Source organism: Lytechinus variegatus, chromosome 17 (genome assembly GCF_018143015.1).
Source record: "Lytechinus variegatus isolate NC3 chromosome 17, Lvar_3.0, whole genome shotgun sequence".
In the NCBI taxonomy this organism is placed as follows: Eukaryota; Metazoa; Echinodermata; class Echinoidea; order Temnopleuroida; family Toxopneustidae; genus Lytechinus; species Lytechinus variegatus.
In genome coordinates, this window is record NC_054756.1 from 18,093,908 (window position 1) to 18,121,845 (window position 27,938).

A 27,938-nucleotide genomic window follows, 5' to 3' on the forward strand; every position below is an offset into this window, starting at 1 on the left:
GATAAGGACATGCGGGACTGAGTATTATTATTGCTTGGAAAAAGACCCATCATACATGTTTTGGTGAAATATTGTGCTTATTTTTCATATTACTCAGCAATAACAAGTTTTTCCAGAATCCTTTGGGTCATACTTTCATTCATGCATACAATCACTTGGGTGATCATTTTTTTGGATTCTGTATGACTTCATTATGAAATCGTTGCCACATTGACATTACTTTTAGACTGGACTTCATAACAAATGCACTGACTGACATATGATGGTGGTCCCATGTCTGCACCCCTAACATTTTGAGTTAAGATTTAACATAAATTTCTTTTTATTTCACAAAATCTTTCAGATAACAATGTTCCTTAAATTATTATAAGTGTACCAAATATCTCATACAAAGTTGAAAGAAATATAGGATTTTCTGAAACAATGCACCCTTAGGCAGTCAATTTCAAATTGAATAAAAAAAAGTGTACACTGTACTCCATGTCTGCGCATCCATTCACTTTGCACACGATTCAGGAATTTTGATAATGAAATGCCCAAAATTCATTATTTTCCCACCATTTTGAGTTGGATTTTTTTTAATGAATATCTGTCTACGTGTGCACAGACAAGGGGGACAGCGCAGACTTGGGGGAACTTGCCATACCTTTGTTTCAGGAGAGAGGTTTTCTACACTGGTATTGACCATGGCCACGGCAGGAGTGATGGTATTAGACAGAGCGTCAATCAGGCTAGCTCGGTAGTAACAGTCAGAGAACTAAAAAAACAAATTCAGACAGAATAAAAAAGTGACGAAAGTTATCAGAGCATGAACGAGATGAATCTGAATCAGTCCAGTGGTGTAGCTCAACAAAACATATTTCAATCAGCATGATTAACCAAACATTTGTTACAAAAGTCAATATTCTCAACTTATACATGAATCTTCTGATCATTTCCATAGTTTTTCCTTTATTACAACAGAGGTAGGCCTCCCTCAAGGAAGTGTACTGTCCCCTTTTTTGTTTGGCATTGACAGCAGTGATTGTAAGACAGAGGATGAGTCATGCGCTACCAAGAAATACACATGTGGCACTGGAAACAATCCATTATTGCATATAGTAAAACTAAGGACATGATCAGGGTTTAGAAGTCAGAAGACTTTGTATGAAGACAAGATTATTGATGTTTGAATACGATTACAATTGCTTAGGTGTTCATTTTGGTTGAAGTATTTATCAGAAACAGGAAAATTGGGGTATCCTATTTATCACTAAGGGTTGATCGTCGTGCCTAAAGATATGTGTACATTAGCTTATGGATGACCCACTGGAGTGAGGCTGTTTGCTATCACTGATATTGATATCTAATCTCGCTAGCTGTAATATCACAAAAAGTTAATCTACATGAATAAAGTTTATTAAAGCATCCTTGATCATTAAATCTCAAACAATTTTCATATTTCATGTATATGTAACATGCTTTTAACTGCCACTTAGGCCAGCATTAAGAAAACATAGACATAATGCAAGTAAACTTGAGTTCATACATTTCCTTACCTTATTTTTGGCATTGTCATTGTACTTGATGAGATCAACCAAGAACGCCAAGCTTTCTCGAGGACACATGGTGTGGATGTTCCGTATCAGACCGATGGCTTTCGGTATGGCCTGCAAAATAATACAAGTATATTATTTCAAGTATCATTATAGGTCAAAACACAACATGTGACAGTCAACTTTTTTCATTTATCTCACTGCCATGCAAAAAAGTATGCATTTTTTTTTAACATTCAGGAAATGAAGTAAATAATGAATCCAAAGCACAGGGAGAATAGGGACAATTAATCAATAGAACCATAAGTGAGATCCCAAGAAAATTATAATGTTTGTTTAAATGAGGTTGATAATTACTTTGAAATAGAAACACTGTGATAATGTAAATGCATGGTATTGAGTACACCATTTTCTAACTCTCAGGATAAATGTGAATAGGTGACTCACAGTAAGGGCACAACTTATTGTCCTTATTTCTAGTCCTGATTCTCCAGTTCTATGGATCTGGGTCGACACTGAGATGACCCTTCTGAGGGAGGTCATCTTTGACCAGCTCGACTACCAGTGGCAGCTCAGATATGAGAGATACACTGTTAGAATGCCAAATTTTCAATAATGGTTAAAAGCTACTGAAATCCTTCTTTCTGATTGGCTGATGGTAAGTTTGTAATAGAATCATGAAATGCCAAAATTAATTCTCGCTATCGACAATAACCAGAAGTTCCAGGATGCAGCTCACACCAATTACTTGTGTGACCAGGGGCCCGTTGCAGAAAGAGTTGCGTTTCAACGCAAGTCAAAAAATCAATCACTAGTCCCAAATGCACACTGTTGATTGGTTGAAAATCAAGTTGCGCATAATTTTTTAGAGTTGCGATTTATTACAACTCTTTCTGCAATGGAACCAGGTAACTTTCCCTTGCTTGAAAGTAAGAATAGTATACAGCAAGAGGGATTACACAAGTGGCAAGCTTTACGATGATTCCTTCTCGAAATGTAAGACGAGACTGTGAACGCTGTGCGAAAGTGGATGCGACTAGACATGAGGGACAAGTAGACAAGGGGGGGTGTTTCACAAATATTCATAATTTTAAATTTATAAATTTAGATTTATAATTTTAAAGATTTTTAATTTTAAATTTGAAGTCATACAAAGTATTACTTAAATCGCACTTAAATGCCGACGCGTGCATGATATGCAACGCGCGATCTTATTGATCAATACGCAGTAGTGAGTGTCTTCTTTGCATGATCTTACCAATTACGGTCATGCCTTTTATACCACACGCAACTAGGCGTTTAAGTGCGACACTAAGTCATACTTAAATCTTTGTGAAATCCCCCCCCAGAAGTTGTTGGGTCACACATCACTGAGAAGAATTTCTAGTCCAATGCACAAAGTAAATGGCAAGTTCATGCTGTGCACTACTTTTGGTTATTGGCAAGAGAAAGAATTAGATATAAAAATCCACCTTCTGGATGAAATAGGTCCTAAAGTCCATGAAGTTGTTCCGCCTGACGATCTCCTCTGAAGAGAAAGAACTGAAGAGTTTCTTGAACATGGCAATGAGGGCGGTGTGACCACTGAATGTCTCAGCAAGCTCGTTGGATACCTGGAAGGAAAAGGGTCAATTTTAATGAACTCCTTCCTCACCAATTTTTGTAATCTTTATTAGCATTTTCTGATGCATGGCATTGACAAAGTATGCTTTTCAGGAGAAATAAAGCTATTAAGCTTTACTACAAGTTCTCAGCAGGTAGACAATTCCAATGGGGGGGGGGGGTAGAACACTTCATGAAATAATTAGTTGGTGGTTTCAGAAGACCAACTGTTACAAGCTAATGAAATCCCAGCATCAGTGAAAATCCATATACTTTATGAAACTCTCTAAAGAGGTTACAGTACAACATTCATTGGGACCTATCATTATGAAAACTTTTCTCTGCAAACCTTGATTTTGATTGGCTGCAAATGAAAAAAAAATGTAAACCAACAAAATTTGTTTCTTCGTCTCAATATTGGTTTGTGAAAACAGTTCCGAAATGTTTCCTGATAATATCACAGGTGTTTTATAAAGTCACTTCTCAGAGGATCTCACTGACCCTAATTACAAGATACTGAAATGCTTCCATCTGACTGGCAAAGATAACATAGATGACCTAATCATACCTGTGCATAGCAGAAAGCCGCCTGAATCCTGACCTTGTAGTAACACCCAGACTGGAGTATGATGTCACTCAAAGCACTAGTCGTATCCAAGCTGGCAAACTTCTTCAGATACTCTACAGCCTGAAGGAGAGTGATTGGTCACATTTGAATATGATAGAAGAGTCGTGGTATAGTGGTTCTGACTCTCGCCTTGTAAACAGAGGGTCGTGTGTTCAAATCTCACCACGGTCTAGCGTCCTAAGGCAAGGTGTTAATCCACACATTGCCTCTCTTGACCCAGATGCTAAATGGGTACCCGGTAGGATGCGAAAGATATTGTATGTTTGAATTTGGCAGCGCCATATTGAGGCTGCGATGGATGCAAGGAATGCTCCCCAGGGAGTCGAAATTGTGCACTTTTCGTGCGGGGTTGAAATGAATCCAATGGCCGGGGTAATAATAAGCTGTAACACGCTTTGAGCCATTCTGGGAAAAGCGCTATATAAAAATTGGCTATTATTATAATTATAGACTTAATGCAACAGTCTGAGCAGTGTCTTTCCCAACAGGATCCTGTACACTTCTTCAAATACATGCACTAGTATTCTACAGCCTTAAGGAGAGGGAATGATCACATGCAACACTAAAGTTATAGGGAGATTATGTGTTATCATGGGGAATTCGATACCATTCGGATAGATATCACCGAGTGTGATACAACATTTACATGTATGACTAGCAGAAATTATGTAATGCCACTGAAAATTGCTTTAATCTCACCTTTGTTAGAGCTATAAAGCAGGCTTCGCCAAAGAAATTCTAGGTGGAGCATCGAGATTGCTTTCCCCTAATGATGTCTCTATTATAGGCATTTCAAATGCTGGGGTCAGCTAATAATCCTCAACTCCGCATGGGAACTGACCCCCATCTAACTTTAATAAGGAACCTTTTCAAGTCAGGGCAGCGTTTTTGATGCAGGGAACCAAACAACGGCTTATCATTGATTACCAATCCTCCCAATTTGCCATAGACATAGACCAGGGGCCCGTATAACAAAAAGTTACACATGATCTGATCAATCGTTATTCTATGGAAACCCATTGAATTACAATTTGCTAAATGTCCATTGTAAACAAAGGGGAACACACTAAATTGTCAAGAAAACAATGAGTTTATGAAAATAAATCGTATCTAAACAGCATTTTAAAGAAATATGCAATGTAGATGTAGTCATTGCAGGCTTTCCATAGTTGTGGTTGATCGCATCAATCGCAACTCTTTGAAAGACGGGTTGGGGACTACTGGAAAGCAACCACAATAAAAAAAAGATGGATAGCACCTTCACAGCAACATTCCTGCTATTAGACAAGGTACAGAATTTTGACATGCTCCTACTGCATAAATAGGTCAGTTCCACTGTTTATCTTAATGTACTCCTGAACCCCCTAATATTTGAGACAAAAAATGATTTGTCTATGTTTCCATTTCATGTACATTGTATTGGACATGAAGGAATGAAATAGATCACAAATAAATCTAAATTAGTAATCTTACCTCCAGCTGTGCTACTATATCTCTCTCATATCTGAGCTGACACTGCCACTGGTAGTCGGGCTGGTCAAAGATGACCTCCCTCAGAAGGGTCATCTCAGTGTCGACCCGGATCCAGAGAACTGGAGAATCAGGACTAGAAATAAGGACAAATTCTAGGTCTTAAATTTCAGTATTTTCAGGGAAAGGCCATTTTTCTGTAGGGCACATTTTTATATTTATGCACAAATGGGAATAAATAAGTAAATAGAAAGGCCAAAGAAATCTCCAAGAACAGTGACCAAGGTATAATGGCTAGTCAAAAGATCATCCAGGACCATTGCCTCCAATGGTCTTGGAAAAATATAAGCCCTGGAGTTCCCTGTTAACTTAGAGCATTAACCCTACATAGACGGGGCTATTTCGACGCCTAAGAACACTGGGGGAGGGCTGATACAGCCCCCCCCCCCTCCCTTATGATCTCGGCCATCGATTGAGCAATTGAGTGATCTCGACAACAATTGACAAGCGCATTACCTATGGTATTATCTAAAAAAGTATAATACCAAATTCTGCAAAAAATCTCATTGCTCATTAAGTATGCTAATTTCTATTCAATAAAATAATGACCCTAAAATGCTAATTTTTGTTCCACATACTCTAGATATGCCTCTGCTCAAATTTATTTTTCAAAAATTTCAACATCACATTTATTTTTTTTACGTATTCTATTGTTTTCTAAATTTCTTATTATTGTTTTTTTCAAATGGAAATTGTTGGGGACTTTATTTTGACCAGAAACAAGATAATATTAATTGATTTTAGCAGTAAAAGGAAAATAATGATATATTTTATGAATTTTGGCTAAAAACACTATTTGCATTGGATGTGTACACAAATTCATGTTTTTGAGTAATTTTTGGTCTACCTGCACTCACAAAATATTGTGTAATTTCATCACAACCTACCCGGGGGTCACAATTTTGGTCTCAAAAGTTGCGCAAGACTTGACAGTAAAAAGTCAGCGAGCAATGCGATCAAAAAATTTCGAGTGGTGGATTTATTGCGATAAATGTCGAGGAAGGGGCTGAATCAGCCCCCCCCCCCTGTCTTCTTGGGTTAATGGGCAAACTCACACTCTTATTCTATTCATGGAATGTTCCACTCCATGCAATTGTGAATGATTGCTCCAATAGTAATAGAAATTACTCCTTGAAACTGTTTCTGTTTGTCTTATCAATTACTTCCACAAGTGTATCATGTGAAGCATGTAGTTGTATTTCTGTTTATACATAGTTTCACAAGCATTCATTCGCTAAATTCATGTACATATATGGAAATCCGCATTTAAACAAACAATAAGTCATAGTGCAAGGCTTTCTGTAATTAGCCAATATAGTAATCAGGGCCCTGTTGTGCAAAGTGTTAAGATTGATCCGATCAATCGCAACTATGGACGGCCAGCAACGTCAACATCTATTATGCATGTTTGTTCAAAATAATTTCTAGCTGTGATGTATATTCATGCATTCATTGTTTTCTTGAAAATTCACTGCGCTTCTCTTTGCAAAAAAGTTATGACACTGATGGATTTCCATAGAGTTACGATTGATCGGATCAATCGTATCTCTTTGTACAACAGGGCCCAGGTCTTCAAAAGATGCATACTTACTCCATCTTACTGAGGTCCATATCTATCTCTTCACCATTCTTCAATGGAATCTTCTTCTTTTTGTGCCTGGTGAAAGAAAAAAATAAATTCATTAACCCATGGACTACTAGATTATGTATTACCACAGACTATCTACAGGGACCACTTGGATCCAGTAAGCAATGGGTTAAATCAGGGGCTTTCAAATAGATTTTGTAAAAGTGCCAACAATTTTGTTAACACACTCCTGCACTGTGCCATTGTCTACTATGTAAAGTTGAGCGAGACAAGTGAAATGTAATAGTGTGGGGTCTAGGGATTGGTTGGTGGCCCAGACGTAGTGGTCTGGGGATACAGCCCCCCCCCCCCCAAACTTTTATATCATACCTTTTTGGGGGAGCATTCAATCAATTTGTCTCAAACTGACAATCTCTCCTCGAATATCTGATACAAGTACATGTTTCTATAAATCAATAAGGTACGAATCATGAAATATTGGTTTTATACATAAATATTTGTCAAAGTCTGCCACAGAGAAAAAGAGCACATGCCTTGATTTCCTCCTGTCTTGATTTTTGCAAATACGTCCTTTAGTTAAATTTACCCAAGAATCAGTTACAAAAGCTTCAGAAGCTCAAAATGCTGTGGCTCGTATCAACACGCAGCCAAATAAACCCTCTCATATAACTCCTATTTTTTATACTCTGCACTGGCTCCCTATCAAAACTTGGACATTCTTTGAAGATTTTGTTGCTCACTTTTCATTGCATTAATTGATCGGCAACCCAGTACAACCTTTCTTATATCAAATACTACAGACAAATTAGGTCCCTATGTGCACCAACGAATGTTTACCTTCTGCTTTTTGAGTGACATGTGATCTCTCCCTTGGTTAGGTTGTCCTCGACCTGAAGCGTATGTTCAAACGATCCATCAAGCTCTTGGATGGTGACCTTTAAAGGACCCTGAAAACAAAATAAGGCACCTGGTCAAACATCTTTTGGTGGAAAATCCTCCTATATAAAGCCTGATGTGTCCTTCATAAACTTAGTCTTTCCCTATCCACCGTTGCTTTCTCTATGGTGAAATATTAGGATTGCTTATGAAAAGTTGAATGCAGGTTTCTTATGGAAAAGGGACTAAATAAGGCAACTTCTCCGGTTCTTTTATCAGGAAATGCTCCTACTACGTCCCTATGTGACCTCAGAGAAGCTTTCCCCCCATTCTTCACTGTTTTCTCTGCACTGAAAAGCATGATTAGCAATGAAAAGGCACATGCAGGTTTCCTGGAGAAAAGGTGCTAAAGAGGGCACCTCTTGCTACGTCTTTTAGCAGGTAATCCATCTATTATAAAGTCTCTATGCTTTTTTTTTATAAAGGCTCTCCTCCATCCCCCCATTGTTAAAGTTGTTAGTGAAAAGCTACACACAGGTTTCCTGTGGGGAAGGCGCTAAATAAGGCACCTTGTCACGCCTTTTAGGCAGCCTATCCGTATTGTATTGGCAGCCTGCGCGCCGCGAGCACACCCCCGCTGCGGTAATTAGTGAACAGGATGTACATATATCTCCCTGCTAGACGCAGCTAGCGGCAGCGCACTACTCAGATTTTATCCTTGCAGCTTCTTGCAGCTTGCACGCAGCCAACTTGCAAGCGAATGCTCGTACTCTAATGATGTGCTTCTTTCTTAATCCGTTGGTGAAATGTGCGCGACCGATTTTTCTTGTCCGCCCAACATGAAATGAAAGTATTAAAGTATGAAATATTGAGCTAAAAAGAGTCTCAGATGTTTATCAAAATACTTCTTGTACGTTTCGAGGTGGAAAGATTCATATTAATATGAGTTTTATACAGAGCTGCCAACATGAACAAGAACATTTGAGTATTTTCAAGGCTGAAAATCAGTATTTTGGTGAGGAAATCAGTATTTTCACAGGAATACCATAGGACAACACATAAAATGAAACTTAAGAAAACAGTATTTTGCATGAAACCATCAGTATTCCTCTCTATTTTCAGTACTAAATACGGAAAATCAGTACTACTTGGCAGCTCTGTTTATATTATTTCCCTTGCGTAAAATTTATTTCTTCCAACAAAGTATGATCATCACTTGTTCTTAATCCGACCCAACATGAAATAAGGCACAGTATCTAGTAGCAGAAATCCTCCTATTAAGGCCCAATGCATCTTTTCATACTCTGGCCCCTCCCCAGTGCTCTGTCTATGGTGAAATCAAACCTGAGGATTGGTAATGGAACGACACATCCAGCTTTCCTGAGGAAAGACACTGCTCAGGCTATTCAGGAGTTCCCAAAAGAGCAAATTTCCAGAACCTGACACGCACAGGCCTACAGACCTTTCTCACTAAATGTTGAACATTTGATATTGTGGATAACTGCTACATGTACATGCAGCGACGGGGGGGGGGGGGGTATTTTAGAAAGTTGCTTTAAGTTGTTCATGATTTTCTTGCATGACTTTATATGGTCCTTACTTATGAGATATTCATTGTTTCTCTGATTTAATATAATGGAACTTAACTTTTTATATTTCCTATCAAATCTGGGCAAATAGATTGTCCATTCAAATGCTGGATGAAAACAAAAATTCAAATCTACTTCCTTTCCTCAGGTAAAGACATCAGCAAAACCACAACAACAATATAATTGACCAAATGATATTCTGCAGGTTCCAATAGCTTCCTCAAATTTTCCCTTGCCAAACCTCTGCTCTCACGGTCTGAAAAGGTCAGCATGGATGCTTCTCCATGGTGCTGACTGAAGTAGTAAGAAAATCAGTTCTATGAAACCGAAGAAATTTCTAGGGTTCAGTCGGGTGACTATCCAAAACCCAACATTTTCATAATGAAGCAGGGTTAAAAATCAACATCATGGATTAGTTTTCAGTGCAACAACTTACCACATATTTGATGATTCCCGGCCTGCCTGGATCCTGTCTAAGTTCTAGCTCTACAATGTTTCTCTTCCTGTTGAAATGGAAGTTGCCTCTGAACTGTGCCATCCCACCCTGACACACCCATCGGTTGATGAACAGCTTCAGGTCCTTGCCAGATACCGTCGAGATCGACTTCAAGAACTGGAATTTTCAAGATAGTATCCATATAAAATAACTTTGAAAGGTTTCCATGGCAGAGGTTTCCTCTCCAGGACAGCATGTACGCTTTTTTTTTTTTAGAGTACTTCTTTAAGGTTCAAGAACAAAACAACATATGAGGCTCCATGGCTTCCCGGACATTTGTTTGGTCCTGAAAAGGACCACCCAATTTTGTTCTTCCGACGAGTATGTTCTTTCCATTTTCAGAATTAGACAGAAAGAACATACTTCACGAACATGAAGTTTGGGTGGTCATTTTGTAAAACAAGAAAGATAATTGGTGATACCATAAAGTCTCTATCTTAATACATACATGTATATTATCAGTAAACTGCATTACTTTTGTAAGTTGACCACAGTTCCAACACCCACAATTTCTGCAGCAAATGTTCACTTAGCTACATGTAGTAATGAAATCCAGACTCGCATATTGAACAGTTATCATAACATGTAACACAATCAATGGACACAAAACCTCCTTGTGCATATATGAGGTGACACAAATGTATGTAACAGACTCTATTCAAGGGTATCAATTCAATCCAATTTGGTGTAGTACATGTGCCTTCTCACCGTGGTTAGCCAGAGCATCAAAATTTGCTGCATTTTACATGTACATATATGTTGGCCACTAAGCCTAGATTTTCTGATATCACCTGATTACCAAACAGAGCAAAGAATTTTTTGCCAAATTCCTTCATATGAGCTTCCATGTCGCTTGTTCGATTTTGCTTTCTGCCCTATCTTTTGTTTGCTCTTGACAAAAGTTTGGTGCAAGTCAGTGTCATTTCAAGAACCTCTTTAATAATGTAATCTTCATTTACAGTCACTACGGTAGCTTATAAGAGAATTCGACGTACCCCTGATGTTGAGATGAGCATGTTGCTCCACGCACAGCTCATGAACTTTTGATGAGATGCTGAAGTTGCAAGGGACAGAAGTTTGTTGAAGACCTGTAAAAAAATGGTACATGACATTAAAAAATTAAGTCAGCAGCATTTCAGATTAGTAATTAAAACAAAAACAAAACATGTGTACACATATTTACCAAGAATGCATTAAGCATTTCCATTTATTTGAATGTAGGATGAAAGAACACTCTTAATTAAGTGCCTTGTTCGAGAGCATAAGTTCCTCGGGATTGAACCCCAAATCCAGCTTCAACTACACATCAACACAATCATGAGTAACACCATCATCACCTAAAGTTTATTAACTCATTAACTACCAAATTCTTTGATTCCCATAGGCTTTACACAGGAACCCTGTGGTTCCAGAAGAGAATAGTTAACCCTAAAAAGACTGGGGGGGCTGATTCAGCCCCCCCCCCTTCGACATTTTAGCGATTAATCCGCCGCTTGAAATTTTTTGACCGCGTCGCTCGCTGACTTTTTACTTTTAAGTCTCGCACAATTTTTTTAGACCAAAATTGTGACCCCCGGGTAGGTGGTTCCGAGATTACGCAACATTCCGTAAGTGCATGCAGACCCAAAATTACTTTAAAATGTGAATTTGTGTACAAATCCAATGCAAATAGTGTTTTTAGCCAAAATTCATAAATGTATCATTATTTTCCCTTTTACTGCTTGAAATAAATTAATCTTATCTTTTTCATGGTCAAGATAAAGTCCCCGACAATTTCCATTGAAAAAACAATAAAAAACAAAAAGTCGAAAAATAAGGAAATACATAAGAAATTTAGAAAACAATACATAAGAAAATAAATGTGATGTTGAAATTTGTTTAAAACAAACTTGATCAGATGCCTATCTAGAGTATGTGAAACAAAAATTAGCATTTTAGGGGCCTTCTTTTATTAATTAGAGCAAACTTATGATTTTACGCATAAACTAGCATAAATAAGCAATGAGATTTTTCGCAGAATTTGATATTATAATTTTGTAGATAATGCCATGGGTAATGTGAGTGCCAATTTTTGTCGCGATCGCGTGATCGACGGCTGAGATCATAAGGGGGGGCTGAATCAGCCCCCCCCAAGTCTTCTTAGGCATCGAAATAGCCCAGTCTAGTTAGGGTTAGTTAACCCTTTGAACCCAATAGGCCGGAATTCCAGCCTACCAGTGCACACCCATATATCGGATACCATGTGACTTCAAAAACATGGATTCTAAATGTCAGGTGATTTTTTAAAATGACGTCATCTTTCTAATACGTGTAGGAATATTTAGTCAATAATTTCAGTCAAGATTTGATATGATTTCAGAAGGATTTAGCATAAAAAATGACTGTGTAATATACGGCGAGTCACGTGCTTACTATGGGGAAGCAATTGATATATCTGACTTTGGTGAAAACAGTGATTTTGAGCCTAAAACAGACACTAAAGTTGTTATTTCTGTTTGTAGACTAGGTCTACAAGAAAGTAAACAACTTTACCCGACTCGGTCCGGGTACTAGCGGGGGAAGATGCCGTTGAATCTTGAATCATGGGATTTTGTCAATGTGGTCGATACGTGCAAATAATTCAGGGTATGGGTCACCGCTGCCCCTAATAATTCAGGGTTCAAAGGGTTAAGTAAACAAACCTTGAGGAGTAGCTCCTGGCCAATCCTGATCTCAATGAGCCTCATGATGAAGTGGGACTTCATCTTGATCATCTTCCAGTGCCTCCAAGAGACCGTATGCGGTTGAGCACAGGGGAAGTGAAGGTTCCCGCCCCACACCGGTGGCTTTCCCTTGGCCGAGGACGGGGCGGTGTTGGAGGAGGAGGGCGTGGCTCCATCACCCCCTGAATCTGTGGAAGCTTTGGTACCTGTTGATGTCTCTTCCATGGGGTAGGGGTGGAGGACCACGCCTCCTGTTTCCTGCTCGTACTTGCAGAGCTCTGTTAGCTCCTATGGTGGAAAAATATGATAAGGTGTATAATATCACAAAGTGAGGATGGACTGGGCAGAATATGCAAACCAGAGATTGTTTGCGACTATTTGGGAGTGATTGAGATTGTTCTTGACCTTAAAAGGTTTTTTTCAGGTGTTTTACAATTAATTGTAAATTTTTATGTGGTTGCCATAGACATACATTTAAGTTTAATTGTACAATTCATTGCAACTTGTTTGTAAATAGGTCCAGAAACCTCTTACTTACAGAATATATCTGAGACCGGTACTCGTTGGTTCCGAACATCTTCCTCAGGCAGAGCCCTGTCAGGTATCTGGTAATACCCTTTGTCAGCCAAGCATCGGCCCACGTCTCGGGGCAGATGTAACAGCCGAAGAACTGACTGGCCAGGGCCTCGGCAAGCAGACGTCGCGTCTCGAAGGTCTGGTCAATGATGCGAGCAGAATGAAGCAGGTTGGTGCTAAGAATTATTAAAGGAAAAAGATTGGTCATATAATGGGATGTGAAGACTCTCACAATTGGAAAAAATATGTGTGTATTGTAATGATGCTAAAGTAATAATAATCCGCTTTTATATAGCGCTTAATACATCGGAACGACGTGTCTAAGTGCTGTACAGATATATTATTACCCCGGGTTCAATCAGTCATTCCCGCACACAATGTGTGCACATCCTCCACTCCCTGGGGAGTATTCCAGTCAGTCGCCGGTACTGGACAAGCTACAATGACTTTCACATCCTACCGGGTACCTATTTAGCACCTGGGTCGAGAGTGGCAAAGTGCGGATTAACGCCTTGCCAAAGGACGCCAGACCGTGGTGGGATTCGAACACACAACCCTCCGTTTACAAGGCGAGAGTCAGAACCACTACACCACAGCTCTTCCACCTCCACCTGCTCCTAAAGGTTATAGGGTATTGAATATATCCTGGGAGAGGGAAAGTTGAATAGCCAATCACATCTTACTCATTAAAGGGAGAAATTTCCACTAGGATTATATCTATAATCAGTATCAGCTCTCAAAATATATATATACACGAAAGAAAAGGGACCAACTTGCGAAAATTGAGTCATTAACACTAAGTTACGGTAACTAACCAGAAGTCTGAGAAGTGCCTTTCCCACAGGAGTCCAGCAAGTGTTTTCACATCAATAAACCTTTCAACAATGTGGAAGGCAGATAAGCAACTGAGGAAGGGCCATTAAAGACTTCTTGTATTTTCTTTGTCATAAAGGGCATTTAACGACACATTTCTTTATTTCTTCAACCCTCCGTACGTCGTGAAACAAAAATACCTTCCTGTCAAGTAATTGTCCATTTCGATTATTGAGACAATATCATCTATTACACACAGTTTCATGTTCTCTCAAGTATACCACCAATTTACACAACCAACATTTTCAATCATGTCTGTATTTATTTTCTCTACTTTAAATTTATTAGTTGTTATCTTCCTTTTCATGTTCTATCAATTATTATTATTACAGACCAATTCTGGGTACATGTAGCATGGTCGGGGAGGAGACCCTCGGGTCACAGTTATCAAGTTAGCTTTTCCCAAACCCAGGCAGCTAAGCTACATGTACCCATCTACGGTTCTGCTTTTAGTCATATTTTGTTGAAATTTTATTGTATATTGTAATTGCCGAATTGATAATAAATAAATAAGGGAAGCAAGCGTAATGAACCGGTAAAAACAGGTACCTGAATATTGCCATGGAAGCATATGCTTGGCTGTCATCATACGCCTCGTCAACAAAGACCTGCTTGTAGCATGTGTAAGGGAAGCTAGTCCCAACAGTCTCCTCGTAGAACTCTATCACCTGCAAATGACAGAATAGAGAATGTTTCACCCCAAGGGAGATGTATTGATAAAGGGATGCTCCGGACTGAAAATGTTTCTATCTAAATAAATAGAGTAAAATTCAAAAAGTTAAAGGGGAATCCAACCCAAATAAACACTTGTTTTTATAAGAAAAAGAAAAATCAGACAAGTTGATAAGTGAAAGTTTGAACAATATTGGACAAACAACAAGAAAGTTATGAATTTTTAAAAGTTGTAAATATTGGTAATCACTATACTCATGGAGACTTCAAATTGGCCACATATGGGATGTCATAGTGATGTAAGGCAAGGACTACTCTTCCATGTACTCCAATACATATTATGGCTAAAATGTCATTTTCCCAAAAGTTTTATTTAAAATTATATCTTTCTTTCATGAGGATATAAAACAATATACTACCTGGGTTATGTTTAGATTACTGCCCCAGGGGAATGGGTACTTAGGAGAAAACCACAAATTCCTGTTAAAAAATACATGGCCTATGGGAAAATTCTCCTTGCCCCTTGTCATAATTTACTTACCCAGTTGCCAATTTGAAATCTACGTACTATTAGGGATCTCAAATTTAAAGCAGCTATAACTTTCTTATTGCTTTTCCTATTTATTTTAAACTTTCACTATTCTGTTTAGTTTATTGTTCTACTTCCTTACACATCATTGTATGGCCAAGGCTGGATTCCCCTTTAAATGCTGAAAATATCATCAAAATCTGATAACAAATAAAGAAGTTATTGAATTTTAAAGTTTAGCAATATACATGTATTGTGAAAACTGTTATATGCACGTCATCATGAATATCTGTTAGATGGCCGATTGATGTCACATCCCCACTATCCTTTTTCTTACGTTTTCAGATGAGATTATATTGTTTCATTTTTTTTCATACATGTGTGAATGATATGTCTCCCTTATAAGGAAATAAGTTGGAGCAATGAACATCTAATGCACATAATCAGTTGTTATTCCAATATTTTTGGTTCTTGAAGTAAAAACTTTGAATAAACCTAATTTCATATAATTAAATACGAAAGAACAAATGGGGAGATGACATCATCAGTTTGCTCATTAAACATTCATGAAAACATGCCTTGAACTGCTTCACTGAAACAATGCAAAGCTTTAAAATGCCATAACTTTGTGATTCCTTGTCCAATTTTGATCAAATTTTCAGTGCTTTATTTGTCTGATTTTTCTTAATCTGTTCAAATCATATTATTTTCAGTACCCCAATAACTCTTGATGTTTTCGCCCATTGGCACAAAATAATACAGACAAATCTCATAGATTAGCACCATCACAATGGTAGTTGCAATGGGTGATTTCAAGTATGGTGTTTAAATCTGGTGTTGGTGTTGTAACAACACCAACACCAGCCACAACACTGTTCTTGAAATCAGGCTGGTGTTGGGATCGACCTCGGAAAATATGACATATTTCCGGCAGATTGTGTTGAAGGATGGTGTGGAATGTCGTCTGCTGAACCCAGCACTGCAGCTGGTGTTGACGATCTACGTGCAATTTCCCCATTCACCAACACCGACCCCCAGGGATTGGGAAAATCATGACTTTAAGTTCGGTGTTGGCAATCTCAAGCTCGTGAACAGACCGCAAACATGATAAAACACCCCCGTAAAATTAGCTTTTACAGTTAAGATGAGTACAAATCATTTGAGCTTTATTTTGATGAATAATATTCACTCTTTCAAATTCTTAAATCAATTAAAGCATTGGTATTCTGTATGATGAGAATTTAATGCATTTCTGTCTGATTTCATTCTTGTTGTTGAGACTTCTTGTGTGAAGTTGGGATGATTTAGCAGCGCAGCGCGGAGGCGTGACATCATGTGCTACTGATAACGCAATCGGTATCGTTCCTTTGAACCCGACTCGGTGTTGGAGCTCGGTTCAGAGGCCTTTTCATGCTCTCTACACCACCAACACCAACAGGGAACACCGAACTTGAAATCACCCATTGTAATTGCATTGTAAAGTTACTAAAAACATTTATGGAACAAGGACCAGTGATTACAAACTGAAACTTGGATTACTGAGAGCTCCTATTGACAAGTGGGAAGTCAAGAGAAGTCTATGTTAGGCAAACCAAAACACTGGTCACATGATATGATTCAGCCAATCAATTCATCAGGATTCATATCACCATCTTAGAAAAGTAGTTTTATGATTGTGAAGCCAGCCACAAGAAAAAGAACAATAGAATAGAATGAGAATGGTGGGATGGGGGATCTGATGTCTGGATACAAAAAACTGGAAAAAAAAACATTTAAACATGTGTATACCTCACCCTGGTTTTAACAAAATGATTAAAAAAAAGTTACCTCAAATTACATTGATCTAATACCCATATTTGCAAAAAACGTATTAAATATGCCAAAAACGTACTGGTGGGCAGGTCTGAAAATATGGCACAATATAAATGCTATGGATCATCACATTACTTTCGAACAAATTACGTAATACTGATCGCAGAGTTGATAAAATGACCGTCTTGTCCGGACAAAACAAATACTGGGTCAGAATAAGAAAGTTCACTTACCTCATGAAAGAACACTGTTGTATGTTCCAGTAGTGGTTTGAGTTGTGGCAGACAGAAGTGTGTGATCTCATGCATCGTTGGATCCACTACAATCTCAAATGGCCTTGAAGTAGATATAATGAATAAACATGTTGCTTGTACAGTTAATTAATTGAGTAGCACAAACTGAAATGAATTATAATATCCTTGAATGCTGATCAACAGTTTTCACCTATGGCTTATGCCTTTCAAACTGTGCCTTTTGCAATGTTTCACTGCCTTTCACCAGTAAGTTCAACAAGAAAGAGCACATTATAAAAAGAGTGAAAGATATTCACAACTTAATTGCCTGGGATATGATAAATTGTCCTGTCACCTCCATAACAGTAATCATTTGCTTATTAATAGACCTTATGCAATGATGTCAACCTGCTGCCACCTTATAGGCTAAGGACATTGCATTGCACAGGTAGTTGATCTACAGCTGGCGCATCACTGACAACTCTTTTTACACATATTCTTATATCCTCTGAGGGAGGGCGCTATGAGATTATTGCATCATCATAAAATCTATAGAAATATCAGGCATCATGTTTTACACTCACCCAACAGCGAGGGCAATATTTGACGCAGACGTGGGCACATTGAGGATGTAATGGTATGTCTTCTTCAGCATGTCTGGGGTGTAGACCGTCTCGATCAGTTCACCGCTGGATACGGCCATCATGGCAGAGTCTACAGTGAACTCCAGTTTCCACGTGCACGGTTCGGAGAACGAGTCCACGCAGGGGAACCAAAGACGGGAGGAGTTCTCATGACTGTATGTGAACATGTGTGCTGCCCTCTACAGGTTAGAATGAGAAAATTAAATTTCTAAGACATTGATTTTTGATCTGTAAACTCAAGTCTCCACATGCAAGGTTCGGAGAATGAGTCCCCACACAGGGGAACCAAAGACGAGAGGAGTTCTCCTGGCTGTATGTGAACATGTGTGCTGCCCTCTACAGGTTAGAATGAGAAATTTTACTTTCTTAGACATTGATCCCTGTCTGTAAACTCAAGTCTCCATGTGCAAGGTTCGGAGAATGAGTCCACGCACGGGAACCAAAGACGAGTTCTCATGGCTGTATGTGAAAATGTGTGCTGCCCTCTACAGCTGATAACTAGAGAGTGAAATATCTAAGACACTGATCTATGAACTCCATGTACAAAGTTCAGAAAAAAATGATTAACACAGGGAAATCCAAATATTAGACAAGTTTTCATGGCTGTAGGTGAACACGTGTGCTGCCCTCTACAGATTGGAATTAAAAAATAAATAGACAACAATCACCGATCTAAGAACACAAGTTTCCATGTACAAGATTCAGAGTAAGAGTCCACAGAGGGAAACTAAAGATGGGATGAATGCAGCTACAGAGAGATGTAAATGTATGATAAACACACTCGGGCTTACCTCAGCTGCCGTATCTTCTTCATCTGGCACCACAAAGTGAATACCACCGGACGGATTCTCCAAGGAAAACTCAATGCTCACTCTCATCGTCTTGTAATCTGAATGGAGGATAAAACATTGATTACAGTCACTATTTAATATATAAAGGTCATTTTTGGTCATAAAAAGGAAGCTCTCAACTAATTAGTGTACAGTCCTATGTAAAAATATGCTACACAAAAGGCCTTATGCATAGCAGTCTTTTAAAATGTGGAGCAAATTGTGATGTGTACCAGGAAAATTATTCCCTGAATTTCATCCTTAAATTGGCAACAATAGAAAATATTTCTATTTAATTTTATCTTTAAATTTGCAACAATTAAAGATTTATATTTAATCTTATACTTTAATAATAATGGATAAAGCATGAATCAAAATTCATAATATAAGCAAGATATTTTAATTTCAATTGAAATACTGGGTTCAGCAGACAACATTCAACACCAGCTCCCAACACGAATTGCTGGAAATATGTCATCTGATCTGAGGTCAATCCATTGTCTATATACGTTGCGGCTGGATGGTGGTGTTAGCAAAATGCCTAAACAAACTTCAACACCGTATTTGGCAACAATTTATCTTCTCAAATGTGATGAGCATTTTTTGGTTTTAAGAGAAAAACTTTCAACTACATTCTGTAAATTTCTATGTAAAAAACAAAAATTGCTTCACCAAATTTCTTTCGCATGGCAGTCGATAAAAATGTGGCGCAAACAGCGAGGTACATGTAATACCAGGAATATTATTCCCTGAATTACACTGTATAGAGCTCACCATTGACTAGATGCATGGCTGCCTTGGGGATCTTGACGATGAGCTCTCCATATCCACGATCTGATGAAACAGATGCCACTGCCTCCTGGTGGCGGTTTGAGAAGAATACCAAATTCCGTCTAGAAGGGAACAAATAAATATAATAAAATGAAGATACATGTATGTATGATTACCAGAAGTAGGATTTGCAAAACACATTATCCAAGCATATTAAGCAATATTGAATTTGGTTTCATCTATTTTTTTTATAGTGAAATGAGCTGCCCCCTACATCAGCACTTCACTAATTATCATTCTGATAGATAAAAACAAAATATTTCTTTTAATCAACATATAAAATATCCAATTTGTAAGCTTTATGTTACAAGTCCCAGAACTAACTACTAATACTATAATTATTTTCAGGATCATATCAAAGTAGAATAGTGTGATGACTTACTGTTTCATCTCATGTTGGCATATTGAAAGGGTTGGGTCGTTGTAGCTGATGGTCTTTGTCACATCCCAGTGGTCATTGATTACAACCCTGTAAACCAGTGCTCAAGAAACCCCAGGTCAAAGGTCAAGGGTCAAGGATCATTTTCACACAGGAATTTTGACGATAAACACCAAAATAGAATAATGTCACATTTGTCAATAAATCATTAATGTGTTCAGCAACAACCATCATTTTTAACTGCCTTAATATTTACTTAGACAGGAATAACAAATGATGATGGTGGCGATGACAACAATGATGAGGGTGATTATGATAATGATGATGATGATGATGATGATGATGATGATGATGATAATAATAATGAAGATGATGATGATGATGACGATAATGATGATAATAATAATGATGATGAAGATGATGGCAATAATGATGATAATGATGATGAAGATGATGATAAAGAAGAAGATGATGATGACGATGATGAAAATGATGGTGATGAAGATGATGATATTGATGATGATTGTGATGAAGATAAATAATTTCAAAGGATATTGCATTGCTTGCAGTTTATTTTAATCCGGTTTGCTCCAGCTCTCAAAGGCAGTAGATGTAACTCGGTGTACCCCTAATACACACAATAAAAGAAGAAATAGAGCACATTGGTAACACCATGATAAAATACAAAACATATATCTATCATTACTGTTAAAAAAAACCCTTAAAAATATCAACAATCAACACAAGGAGTGATGGGCTAACATAAAAGAACAATTTATCCATAATAATGGAGAAAAATTACCCAAATCTAACCTACTATACATTTGTATAGTATATTTTATTATTTACACTTTCGGTGCTGTTAGTTGAAGTGGCCAAACGCAGGTGATATTCTATTCCTGGGCAGTCTTACAAAGAGTTATGATTAAAATGGATTCAATCAATCGTAACTCTATGGAAATCCATCAGTGTCATAATTTTCTTCTACAGGAAATTTGCAAAATGTCCTTTGTAAACAAAGGAGAGACACCAAATTGTCAAGAAATCAAGGAATTTATGTACAAACATTCATCTCGAAATTTTTTTGAACAGGCATGCATTTTGTACGTTGACTTTGCTGGCTTTCCATACTTGCGATTGATCGGATCAATTGCAACTCTTTATAAGATTAGCCCCAGTTGTCCTCTATTGTGATTTTGGGCCTGTTACAGAAAAGAGTTACATGTATGATCAATCACATCTCCAAAATCATAACATAACCCAATTTTCAACCAACTAAACATTTTCATATTTGGGTCTTTTAATAGTACATGTATTTTTCTGCAACAGACCACAGTCCAATGCAGTGATGAAACAAGGAATTTAAGAGATTTTTATTCAGACTTCAAGCTTTGTGAAACAACCCTCCATGAGACTACAACCCTGGGCTGCCGGAAGTGGGGGGATGGGGAGGGGCTTCAGCCCCCAACTCCCCCCCACTTTTTTTTCCAAAACTGTTTACAAAAACGTAAAAAAGACCATATAATTGTGATTTTTTGCATGGTCAGCCCCCCCCCCACCACTTTGAAAACCGCTCTGCAGCCCCTAACAACCCTGCACTCAATGTCATAAATGTTTGCGACCTTAACAATCTAGTATGACTACCACTACACATCGAAATATAGCATACATGAATAACACAACGTTCGCCGCTAGCGGTCGGCATATTACAGGTACATGACATAATCCAGCTACGATTGCAAGCCAATTTATGAATGAAAATATAGTAAGCATGCACACTGCAAACATCCCAGTGTCCCACACAGTATTCCATCAAAACGAGTGTGCAATTCTCTATCACCTCGTACCAAAATCTACCTAGAATTTCACTTTCTTATATTTTATATGAATTATGAAAGGTATTCTCTGTTTTCTCATCAGCGATACTGCATGGGTAATTTTGATTACTTCTCGCTTTTCCGCCAAAATCATACAGAATAGCGCCACATCACATCGTGTTCATCAGGGGTTTCAAGCAGTGACACAATGGGTGATTTCAAGTTCGGTGTTGACCTTTTGGTGTTGGTGTAAGGTCAATTTCTACACAATTATTTATGACACCAAACATAAGATGAAAATGGTCCCGAAAAGTCACTCACTAGTTGTTGAGATGTCAATGTGATCTGGATCAGTTTTGCAAACTCTGAATAAGTTTTGGAGCAAGGGAAGCAATCCAAATTTCAACACCAACACCGAACTTGAAATCACTCAATAAATTTGCAAGAAATTGCCAAATCTTGATAATTTTTGAACGATACTTGAGTGATCCGATCATGAGCCAAGACCATTGCAAGTGCAGAAAACGAGGCTAGATATCGTTAAATTGCTATTGATATTTTCAATTATTTTTTGGCTGAATTATTTTTATGACCATGTGATCATGACGTGATTTGTGTGATGAACTAATTAGCGGTCTCTGAATCGCTGCCATGAGCTGTGCGGAGCTTAGTTGTTTGTGCTACACAGCCAATGGGCAACATTTATATGTGCGATATACTCTACAAATAAGACTGTACTCTACAAAAGAAGATTACTGGTGTAGGTTTCAGATAGCATACTTACAACAATGGACCTCCGGTTGAAGTTGATCGCTGTTATGCATAATATCTGGTGGCTCGTAAAAAAGTACAAATACAAATACTATTTCATGAAGTAAAAATAAGCAAAATAGTAAACTGCCCAAGATTTGAGAGGTTAAAATGTTCTATATTTTTAAAATCTCAACTCTCAAAATATTATTTTCACTGATATATACTATTATAGAATTCAACTTAAATCTCAATATTTCATAAAATCTTAAAATATATTTAAAAGTTTCAGCCCATGATTCGACAGCCCTTGCTCATCCCATGTTTAAAAATTTCATGGGTGTGAGAGCCACTGAACTGAGCTGTAAATGATATGCACCCAGTAGTTGTTAGTGTCACACACATCATGCTCAAACCCTCTGCAATGTTGTACCACACAAATTCAAATCCCACTTTCGATGGCCCAATAATTATTAAGAATATTTTTTTACAGTGTCGTTATAACTATTGATAATAGTGTTTATTCTATTTAAATATACCACACAATAGTGAATTTTGACAATACAAACCATGGGCGGATCCACGTTTTTCCAAAGGGGGGGGGCACATTTTTCCGAGGAAAAATTTGACAAGCAAAAAAAAAGGTCTTCACTATCAATAGGGGGCACACTTCGGTTTTAATGGCATTTAAAGGGGGGGTACAAGCCAGCTTTGCCCCCCCCCCTTGAATTTGCCAGTGATAATTGTAAACAAGAAACTGAAATTGGTCACTGGCAGGGTGACTGGGCATAATGAATGTGACCTTTTGATGTAATATTATTTCTCTTTTTGGTGGGGGTGGGTAGCATTAATAGTGAAGTACACACTGAAAAAATGTAGGCAATGTAAAAAAATAACAGAAAAAAAAATAAAAAGAAGCATTGGTGAAGGTTTGAGGAAAATCTATTAAAGATTAGGAAAGATATTAGAATTTTAAGTTTTGGATTTGTGACGTCATAAACGAGCAGCTGCCCCATACATGTATATCATGTAGTATGAAATGCATAAATATTGATTGCTTAATGATTCATGACTTGTTTTTGTTTTCTTTTTTGAAACAGGAGTGAAATGATTGTCTGCTATTGATATACCAAAGGTACAGTAAAGACTATTTTCAACTTTGAGAAAATAACATTTCGTTGATTTTTTGCCATTCGATATGTATGAAAGCTGCTCGCATGTGACGTTACGAATCAAATATCATAATTCTAATAACTTTTTCATTCTTTGAAATATTTTTCTCAAACCTTTAACAATATTTTTATTATCATTTTTATAAGGATGTTCCACAGTTAAAATAGTGTATCATTTATATTCCTTAGAGAGTTCATAGCGAAAGGTATGTAAAATATATTTTAACTTGTAAGGACCTTCAACTCATTAACACCTCAAAACAATGTTATAACATGTCCTGATAGATTGTTCAACAATCTGAGATGTTTGTGACTTTTATTTTGTTTTATAATCCTTTCCACCATTGTCAGAATAGTGCCTCATTTATATTTCTTAGAGAGTTCATAGCGAAAGGTATATAAAATATATTTATCTCGTTAGGACCTCAAAACAATTCTAAAACATTCCCAATCGATGGTTCATTAATCTGAGATGTTTGTGACTTCTATTTTGTTTTATTTCCTTTTCCGCCATTGTCAGAATAATGCGTGATTTACATTTCTTCTCGGGGAACAGGAGTCCATAACGACAGGCATATCAAATACAATTCAACTGATTAACACCTAAAATCAAACATGTCCTGATAGGGGAGTGTTTCAATAACATTTTCGTCCGACAAGTTGTCAGATCTGACATCTTTCCTTTTAATATTTTGATTGGCTGAGGACAACAGTTCCTATGGTAACTTTCGGATAAAACGGGACAAGTCGCATAAAACTTCTGACAAGTCCTTTCATGAAACACTCCCTAGATCGTTCATTAATCTGAGTCGTTTTAAAATTAATTAGTATAGACTATAATGCTACTAATTATTCATAATAACGAATTAAGTTTTAGTATTTGTGAAATAATAATTTTTATCTCTAAATTGTTCTTCAAAACTGCATCACTAATCAGATGTACATCATACTTCATAGCGAAGCGGTTCAAGTCTATTGTATTCACTTTGTAGCCATAGTTGGTTTGGTTGGATGTATTGTAGGTCTAGGCCTAATTTCTTTTTCAGGATGTTACACTTAGACCTACAAATGTAAAAAAAAAAACGATCCGAAAATCTGGTTTCCGCTGAATGATAGATCTAACGTAGACCAAAAGCTTCGGTCTCTGTTATTTTGGTTGTTTAGCTGAACTGCGTTGGCTTCACTCACCAAATACAGAGACCGAAGTTCTAGCGCGATCTGTACAGGGGATTCAACGGCCATATGTTTATGTCCTTAAGATCGGATAAAACGGGGAAGTGAATTTGCGTGACAGCCGAAGTAAGTCACTGTTTTTGTTCCTTTTAACTTGATTTTTGTACGTTTTTTGGCAATTAATGCAAAGAGGGAATATTAATTTGCATTTTGGTTGCATTAATTTTCAAAATTTTTATTCATTAAAGATAAAAATTGAAGAGCCCTGACGGGGTGATTTTGCATTGCAAGTCCCCTAATGGTGGCTGCACGATAGCGAGCCGTCTGTGTACGAGGAAAAAATTATTTTAAAAAATGTTTAAAAACTCCTCGAAACAGACGGCTGCTACTAGCTGTCTAGATCTTGTTCATTGAATGAGTGTCTAGATCTAACGTTACTGCTAATAGTTTGTCTGTATGTACAGGCCAACAACTCTTCAGTCTATTTAATGGTAGGTGGAGCCAACACAGTTCAGCGGAACAACCAAAATACAGAGACTGAACTGAAGCTTTTTGGTCTATAATTATTTACCCAACGTGACGGTCTATGTCTGGGACTGAAGTGAAATTCTATTTGTTGAATGTTGTAAACCGATAATATTTCTGACAAATAACAAATAAACTGACATTGAAAAACAAAAATAACACAGAAATTATACTTATAATCTAAATGCTCTTGGAGTTTCATGGGATTTATCCGGTTTCCTTCCACTTTTACTCATTTTTAAGGCTGATTCATGGCTGTTCAGTTTCACTTCAAAATCAAATGTCCGCCGATTTGCCGGTGAGTTAGGGTGTCGCCAATATTCATATTGCAGTTGGAAAAAAAGGGGACCAAGTAAAGTGTTACACTAATAAAGGCGTTTCATTCCGGTTTGATACCCGGTCTGAGGGGCTTCAGGGGCACAGTCCCCACTGCCCCGTAGAATGCAAACACTAAAGTTCGCGGTTCAAAACCTTTCGCGGCACTTATCACGTTAATGCTCTTGAGCAAGACATAGCCTATAGAAATATGGCCGGGGATGGGGAGAGGGGTGTCCCCGCGGCCCCCGACCGTGGTACCCGGGGAAAAAGCTGGGGGGGGGGGGGGGAACATACCCTAAACACGTTTGGCTAGTCTTAAAAAAATATACCCAGGGGCGGATCCAGCCTTCGCCATGCATATAGGGGGGGGGGGCACGGAAATTGTTTCCAGCCATATTTTCCTCGATCGGCCACTCGAAGATGATTCTTGGTTTCTTTGAAGGGGTAGTCCTAATAGTAATAGTCACTCTATAGCTTTTTTCTTATCAATCAACATAAATATATAATATCATAATCCTTATAGTGCGAGCGCGAAGCGAGAGCTAAATTTTGGGGAAATCTTATGTATTTTTTTCCTAAAGTTGGAACATTCTGGGCAATGTTTTTTATCCTGTAAAAGATGTGTATGCAACTAAATAATGACTACGAACGCGAAGCGCGAGAAGAAAATAATGAACTGATGGAAAAGGTACTTGTTAAAGACAATTCTAAGCACTTTTTGTAACTTAATCAGAAATTGAAAGGTATATAACTAAACAATTAATGCGAGCGCGAAGCTCAAGCAGAAAATTTCGAAAATTAGACCTAATGAACGAGACACTCTATTCATGTTTTGTAAATCATGAAAAGGATGAGTAATTGGGGATCTTCCTTACAATAATAATGTGAACGCAAAGCGCGAGGAGAAAATTTTCATATGCATTTTGAACTGATCGATAAGGTACCCGTTAAGGACTACTACTTAGCCATGAAGACGTTACATATTTCAACCATGAAATAACGCGAGCGCGAAGTGCGAGCTGAAAAAAAAGACAATTATACATAAAACATGGAAACTTTTAATAAATTTTTATAATCGTCAACAAGCATGACAAGATAGCTATATAACTAAACAATTGATGTCAGCGGGAAAAAAATCGAGATTAAGACTTAAAAATGGGACACTCTATTCATGTTTTGTAAATCATGAAAAGAATGAGTAATATAGGGGATCTTTCTACATTTATAATGCGAGCACAAAGCGCGAGCAAAACATTTTTTTAAGTTGTGATCTGAAACTGGATAATGATTTAAACAGAGTTTACAAGTTGACTTAGTTGAGTATTGATCAAGCATGCGCACCTATTTCATATTTAGACCTATAGAATATAAGCATTCTAAATACATATTTTATCGTGAAAATCAAAGCGAGAGCGAAGCGCGAGCTTAAACTATTTTATATTCCGATCTGCAAAAAGAGCCATATTCAGCTCTATATTTCAAGCACTTTGTAGGAAAATTGTGAGGTGGATATGGATCGCACTTGATAAAGAGCTGATATTTTTCATTTAATTAATTTGAATTTTGACATAGGACCGGAACATCCTTATAGTTCATGACTGTCATCATATGAAAATAAAGACTGTCTTCCTACATTCCTCTTGCTAAGTGCGAGATGAAACAAAAGGGACTATTCAATTATTAAATCAATATCTTATTTATTAATGCCTAATGATCGAGGGCGCGAAATCTGATGATATGATGGCCCTGAAAACTGGACATTTCAAGCACTTTTGTCATTATAACTAGGATGCATTAGTTAGTATATCAAGCCATTAAAGCGAGCGCAAATTGCGGGCCTAATTTTTTATACACTGTCATGAAAAGGGGATTTTAACTAGTTTGCTGTACTATCAATATCGAGACATACATAACCCGCCAATCAAAATGCGAGCGTGCAGCGCTAGCTGATACGTTTTGACAATGAGACCTGAAAAGGGATATTTTGAAAACCTTATGGAATACACAAAAATAATAGGTACATGAAAAATCAAAAAGTGCTCTGTAAAAATATCATTTTTATGATCTGAATATTAACATTTTCTGCTCGCGCTGCGCGTTAAAATTTGCGAACGCGCAGCGCGAGCAGAAAATGTTAATATTCAGATCATAAAAATGACATTTTTACAGAGCACTTTTTACAAATCAATTTGTAAATCACGCAAAATAATGAAATATTTTTTTTTTGTATATTGACTTCCAGACTTGATATTTCAACT

At 37.5% G+C, this 27,938-nt stretch overlaps 1 protein-coding gene across 1 annotated transcript in view; it reads right to left on the reverse strand.

The window, feature by feature from the left end:
- LOC121430802 (transcription initiation factor TFIID subunit 2-like) overlaps window positions 1–25,670 on the reverse strand; it is a 37,633-nt gene extending 11,963 nt beyond the window's left edge. The window contains exons 1-20 of the mRNA XM_041628210.1: window positions 25,540–25,670; window positions 22,527–22,581; window positions 20,481–20,553; window positions 19,929–20,025; window positions 19,490–19,608; window positions 18,677–18,774; window positions 17,826–18,064; window positions 17,242–17,344; window positions 14,545–14,663; window positions 13,085–13,298; window positions 12,526–12,834; window positions 10,840–10,932; window positions 9,785–9,961; window positions 7,721–7,830; window positions 6,887–6,952; window positions 5,239–5,371; window positions 3,706–3,825; window positions 3,008–3,148; window positions 1,539–1,649; window positions 647–757 (exon numbers count right to left, since the gene is read on the reverse strand). Coding sequence (XP_041484144.1) covers window positions 647–757; window positions 1,539–1,649; window positions 3,008–3,148; window positions 3,706–3,825; window positions 5,239–5,371; window positions 6,887–6,952; window positions 7,721–7,830; window positions 9,785–9,961; window positions 10,840–10,932; window positions 12,526–12,834; window positions 13,085–13,298; window positions 14,545–14,663; window positions 17,242–17,344; window positions 17,826–18,064; window positions 18,677–18,774; window positions 19,490–19,608; window positions 19,929–20,025; window positions 20,481–20,553; window positions 22,527–22,581; window positions 25,540–25,598 — 2,547 coding nt within the window. The 5' untranslated portion in view covers window positions 25,599–25,670. The remainder of the gene's footprint in view (window positions 1–646; window positions 758–1,538; window positions 1,650–3,007; window positions 3,149–3,705; window positions 3,826–5,238; window positions 5,372–6,886; window positions 6,953–7,720; window positions 7,831–9,784; window positions 9,962–10,839; window positions 10,933–12,525; window positions 12,835–13,084; window positions 13,299–14,544; window positions 14,664–17,241; window positions 17,345–17,825; window positions 18,065–18,676; window positions 18,775–19,489; window positions 19,609–19,928; window positions 20,026–20,480; window positions 20,554–22,526; window positions 22,582–25,539) is intronic.
- Window positions 25,671–27,938: the final 2,268 nt, after the last annotated feature.